Genomic DNA, 5,823 nt, shown 5'->3' with positions numbered 1-5,823 from the left:
CATTCCTTCCCCTCCCAGGGTTTTGCTTTGTAGCCCAGGCTGGCCTGGCACTCCTTACATAGCCCAGGCTGGCTGTGATCCTACTTGCCCGAGTCTCCCAGTGCTGAGGTTACAGAGTGCCACCACACCCGGCCCTGGCCCCACTTTCTTATTTCACCGTGTAACCTAACGTCCTGAATAGAAAGAAAATATTCTTTAGTAGGTTCAAAAACTATTTTGGACCAAACCTTAATTCACCACATCTTAACTCCAGGACACAATTTGTATTCATCCACCTCCCTAGGTGGCCCAGGTTGGCCTCAGATTCGCAATCTTCTTCCAGAGGCCTGCGATTACAGATGTGTGCCACTGAGCCCAGCTAGTTTAGGTTGATTTCGTAAAATTAATTTTTAAAAGTTTATGAGTGTGTCACATGTGTGTATCTGTGTGTGTATGTGCATGCATGTGTGCGTGTTTGGGTATATATTTGTGTGCCTGTGTGTCACATATATGCAGATGCCTGGGGAAACCAGAAGTCAGTATCAGAGCCCCTGGGTACAGCCACCCAGTGCAGAAATCTCTACAAGAACTTTTCTCTATAAGAGTGGCATGTGTTCATGACTACTGAGCCATCTTTCCAGCCCCAGAATAAGTTGTTTTCCATTTTAAAATAGAAATGTAGGATTGCTGAGGTTGCTCAGCTAGGGTAGCGTGTTTGCTCCCAATTTTGATGACCCGTTTAATCCCTGGGGCCCACATGGTAGAAGGAAAGAACCCACTCCTGCAGGTTGTGCTTTGTATGTAAATCTCTTGTTTTGACCGCTGTTCCAGGTTCAAATTCTGCTCCTGTGATAAAACAGAAAATCTGACCCAGAGTAACTTAGATGAGTAAAAGGTCGATTTGGCTTATTTTTCTGTCGTCCATCACCAAGAGAAGTCAGGGGAGGAGCTCACTCACAGCAAAGGAATCAAAGCAGAAGCCATGGAGAGATGGAGGCTGCTTGCTGGCTCACTGTATGTCTCACTCACAGGCCTGTTTCATCTAGTTTTCTTACACAGCACAAGCTCAGCCATGTAGTAGGGGTGATGCTGTCCACCAGGGACTCATCAACCAAGACAGTTGCTCACAGTCCGATCTGACCTGGACAAGCCCTTCAATAACAGCCGAGGCCAACTAGGATAACCACCGTGTGTGTCTCTCTCTCTTTCCACAAATAAATGGATAAATATAATTTTAAAAAGATTTAAGTAGGAACTGGAGAAGTGGCCTAGCACTTAGGACCAGGTTCATTTCCCAGCACCCACATGGTGGCTCACAGCTGCCTGTAACTTCAGTGCCAGGGACCTGACTCCCTCTGCTGACCTCCTCCAGTACTGCACAGATGTCCTACTCTCACAGGCAAATGACCAATATACATAAAACTTAAAAAAAAAAAAAAAGATTTAAATTAAAAAGTAGTACTTGAGACCAGAAGCTGGTGACTGTGCCACAGGTGGGTGTGGCAGGTTTTGAAAGTCCCAAGCACTGGGGTTGAGGAATGCAATTTGTCTTCTACACCAGCTCAATGTACATGTGAGCTTAACTTTCCTTTGGTTTGTTCCCCATTTTCACAGCTGAGGGTCTTTAAGTTAGCCAAATCCTGGCCCACATTGAACACTCTCATTAAGATCATCGGCCACTCCGTGGGTGCGCTCGGAAACCTGACTGTGGTCCTCACCATCGTGGTCTTCATCTTCTCCGTGGTTGGCATGCGGCTCTTTGGTGCCAGGTTTAACAAGACTTCCTCCACCTCTCCGGAGCTCTGCCGGCGCTGGCACATGGGTGATTTCTACCACTCCTTCCTGGTGGTGTTCCGCATCCTCTGTGGGGAATGGATCGAGAACATGTGGGAATGTATGAAGGAGATGGACGGCTCCCCGCTGTGCATTGTTGTCTTTGTGCTGATCATGGTGATCGGGAAGCTTGTGGTGAGTTGCTGAGGTCTCTCAGCGCGTTTTGATCTTACTCACCCCCGACCCTGCCCATCGGGTCCGGTTGGGGATGCTCATATACTCTTGGATTTGTGGTCTTCCACTGAAGTGTGGCTAATTTACCAGGAGCAACTCCTTTAAAGAAAACTGACCCTCTCACTGCAGCTAACAAATTACAGATCTCTCCTTGGCTTAGGGATCTCTCCCTCTCCCCACTCCAGGTTGAGGTTTGGTCCGGCTGGGGCTCACACGGGATGGTGTATGCCTTCATAGCTGCTGTGAGTTCGTGTGTACAGGTGCCTGGCTGTGTCCAGAAGGCACCGATTCCCTGCTGTCTTCATCCATTGCTTCAGGGACTTAAGTCTTTATTCACAATGATTCGTGAGCCACAGAGACAGACAGCATGTGATGTGCACATCCCATTTAGAGATGAGCATTCTCGAGTCTCTTAACAACACTTCACTAGTGAGCGTTGTTATTCAAAGTATGAGACAACTGAACCTTAAAATTCTCCTTTTTATGGGGTCGGAGAGATAGCTCACTGGTTAATAGCACCGGCTGCTCCACCAGGGGGCTTGGATTTTCAATTCCTAGTACCTATGTGACAGCTGACAGCTGTCTGCAACTCCTGTTCCAGGGAGCCTGATGCCCTCTTCTGGAGTTCTCAGGCACTAAGCAAGTACGCTGTGAATAGACACGTGCAGGCAAAACACTCATACACATAAAAATAGAACTGAAAAGAACATTATTCCGAATTTGACCTGAGGGAGGCATAGACACGAGACAAAACCTCTTTAACACACTGCCCATTGGCCAGTCCGTCCCTGACGCTTGGTGTAGGAAATCATGTCCTCCTGATTAGTGATTGGCTAAGACAGTTAACCTTCCTGATGCTGCAACACTTTTATACGGTTCCTCACGTTGTGGTGACCCCCAACCATAAAGTTATTTCATTGCTAATGGAAATTTGCTACTGTTACGGATAGTGATGTAAATATCTGATATGCAGGATATCTGATATGTGACCTGTGTGTGGGTCGAGACCCACAGGTTGAGAACCGCTGGGGAACACAGGATGACTTTTCATTCTTAAAAATATGCACACACAGCCGGGCGTGGTGGCGCACGCCTTTAATCCCAGCACTTGGGAGGCAGAGATAGGTGGATTTCTGAGTTTGAGGCCAGCCTGATCTACAGAGTGAGTTCCAGAACAGTCAGAGATACACAGAGAAACCCTGTCTTGACAAACCAGAAAAAAAAATATGCACACACAAGTCAGTGGCCTTCCTCTATCCAAAGGATAAACAGGCTGAGAAAGAAATCAGTGAAATGACGCCCTTCACAATCGTCACAAACAATAGAAAGTATCTTGGTGTGACTCTAACCAAACAAGTGAAAGATCTGTATGACAAGAGCTTCAAGTCTCCGAAGAAAGAAATTGAAGAAGACCTCAGAAGATGGAAAGATCTCCCATGCTCATGGATTGGCAGGATTAATATAGTAAAAATTGCCATCTTGCTGAAAGCAATCTACAGATTCAATGCAATCCCCATCCAAATTCCAACTCCATTCTTCATAGAGTTAGAAAGAGCAAGTCTCAAATTAATCTGGAATAACAAAAAACCCAGGAGAGCGAAAACTATCCTCAACAATAAAAGAACTTCTCAGGGAATCACCATCCCTGACCTCAAGCTGTACTACAGAGCAATAGTGATTAAAAACCCTGCATGGTACTGGTACAGTGACAGGCAGGAAGATCAGCGGAATAGAATTGAAGACCCAGAAATGAACCCACACACCTATGGTCACTTGATCTTTGGCAAAGAAACTAAAACCATCCAGTGGAAAAAAGACAGCCTTTTCAACAAATGGTGCTGGTTCAACTGACGGTTAGCATGTAGAGGAATGCAAATCAATCCATTCTTAGCTCCCTGTACAAAGCTCAAGTCCAAGTGGATCAGGGACCTCCACATAAAACCAGAGACACTGAATCTAATAGAGGAGAAAGTGGGGAAAAGCCTCAAGCACAGGGAAATTTTCCTGTACAGACACCAATGACTCATGCTCTAAGATCAACAATAGACAAATGGGACCTCATAAAATTGCAAAGCTCCTGTAAGGCAAATAGGACAAAACGGCAACCAACAGATTGGGAAAAGATCTTTACCAATCAATCCTACATCCAATAGGGGACTAATATCCAATATATACAAAGAACTTAAGAAGTTAGACTCCAGAGAACCAAATAACCCTATTAAAAAATGGAGAACAGAGCTAAACAGAATTCTCAACTGAGGAAACTTGAAGGGCTGAGAAGCACCTAAAGAAATGTTCAACATCCTTGGTCATCAGGGAAATGCAAATCAAAACAATCCTGAGATTCCACCTCACACCAGTCAGAATGGCTAAGATGAAAAAACTCAGGTGACAGCAGATGCTGGAAGGGATGTGGAGAAAGAGGAACACTCTTCCATTGCTGGTGGGATTACAAGCTGGTACAACCACTCTGGAAATCAGCCTGGAGGTTCCTCAGAAAATTGGACATAGCACTACCCAAGGACCCAGCTATAACCCAGAAGATGTTCCAACTTGTAATAAGGACATGTGCTCCATTATGTTTATAGCAGCCTTATTTATAATAGCCAGAAGCTGGAAAGAACACAGATGTCCCTCCACAGAGGAATGGATACAGAAAATGTGGTACATTTACACCATGGAGTACTACTCAGACATTAAAAATGACTTCATGAAATTCGCAGGCAAATGAATGGATCTTGAGAATATCATCCTGAGTGAGGTGACTCAGTCACAAAGCAACAAACATGGTATGTACTCACGGTTAAGTGGATAATAGTCCAAAAGTTCGGAATACCCAAGATTCAATTCACAGACCACATGAAGCCTAAGAAGAAGGAGGAAGACCAAAGTGTGGATGATTCAGAGCCGGGAGGTGCTTGCTGAGGGAGCCTGACATGGCTGTCTCCTGAAAGGTTCTGCCAGAGCATGATAAATGCAGAGCAGATGCTTGCAGCCAACCATTGGGCTGAGCTCAGGGGTCCCCGATGGAGGAGTTGGAGAAGGGACTGAAGGAACTGAGGTGGTTGGCAGCCCCAAGGAAGGAGCAACATTGTCAACAGGCCAGACCAGGAGCTCCTGGGGAATGGACCACCCACCAAAGAATACACATGGAGGGACCCATGGCTCCGTCTGCATATGTGGCAGAGGATGGCCTTGTTGGACATCAGTGGGAGGAGAGGCCCTTGGGCCTGAGAGTGTTCCATTCCCCAGTGTAGGGGAATGCCAGGGCAGGAGGACAGGAGTGGGTGGGTGGGTGGGAGAGCAGGGGAAGGGAGGATAGGATAGGGGGCTTCCAAAGGGGAGACCTGGAAAGGGGAAAGCATTTGAAATGTAAATAAATATTCAAGGGGGAGGGGAAATATGCGTAAGAGGAAAAGAGCTCACATGGGAAATGTGAGCTCTTTTGATATATAAACAGGAAGACCTAAATCCCATCGCAGAATGAAAGGAAACAAAAAACCTCTCATGGGGGCTGCCACTTCTGTGACAGTGTGGTGGGCATGTAAGGGCCGGGTAATCCCCAGGCATGCAGTTACCTTAGGTGACCTCCAGGCCAGGGGGAGACATTGGCTTGAAAAATCAAAACAACAGGAACTAAACCCAAGGTTGACCTCGGGTTTATATATGTACACACACACACACACACACACATACACACACACACACACACACAGAGGAAAAATGGTTCTTTACCTGCTGTGTCTTATTGAGTTAATATATATATATATATATGTATATATTGAGTTAATATATATATATATATGTATATATATATATATACATATATATATATAT

The 5,823-nt window shown here is 45.6% G+C and overlaps 1 protein-coding gene across 1 annotated transcript in view; it reads left to right on the top strand.

The window, feature by feature from the left end:
- The window catches only part of Scn11a (sodium voltage-gated channel alpha subunit 11), a 69,040-nt gene that overhangs the window by 29,765 nt on the left and 33,452 nt on the right, over positions 1–5,823 (top strand). The window contains exon 13 of the mRNA XM_021207846.1: positions 1,594–1,947. Within this exon, the coding sequence (XP_021063505.1) occupies positions 1,594–1,947 (354 nt within the window). The remainder of the gene's footprint in view (positions 1–1,593; positions 1,948–5,823) is intronic.

Source organism: Mus pahari, chromosome 10 (genome assembly GCF_900095145.1).
Source record: "Mus pahari chromosome 10, PAHARI_EIJ_v1.1, whole genome shotgun sequence".
Classification (NCBI taxonomy): domain Eukaryota; kingdom Metazoa; phylum Chordata; class Mammalia; order Rodentia; family Muridae; genus Mus; species Mus pahari.
The sequence above is the reverse complement of the archived record's forward strand: the minus strand, read 5'-3'. Positions and strand labels throughout refer to the sequence as shown.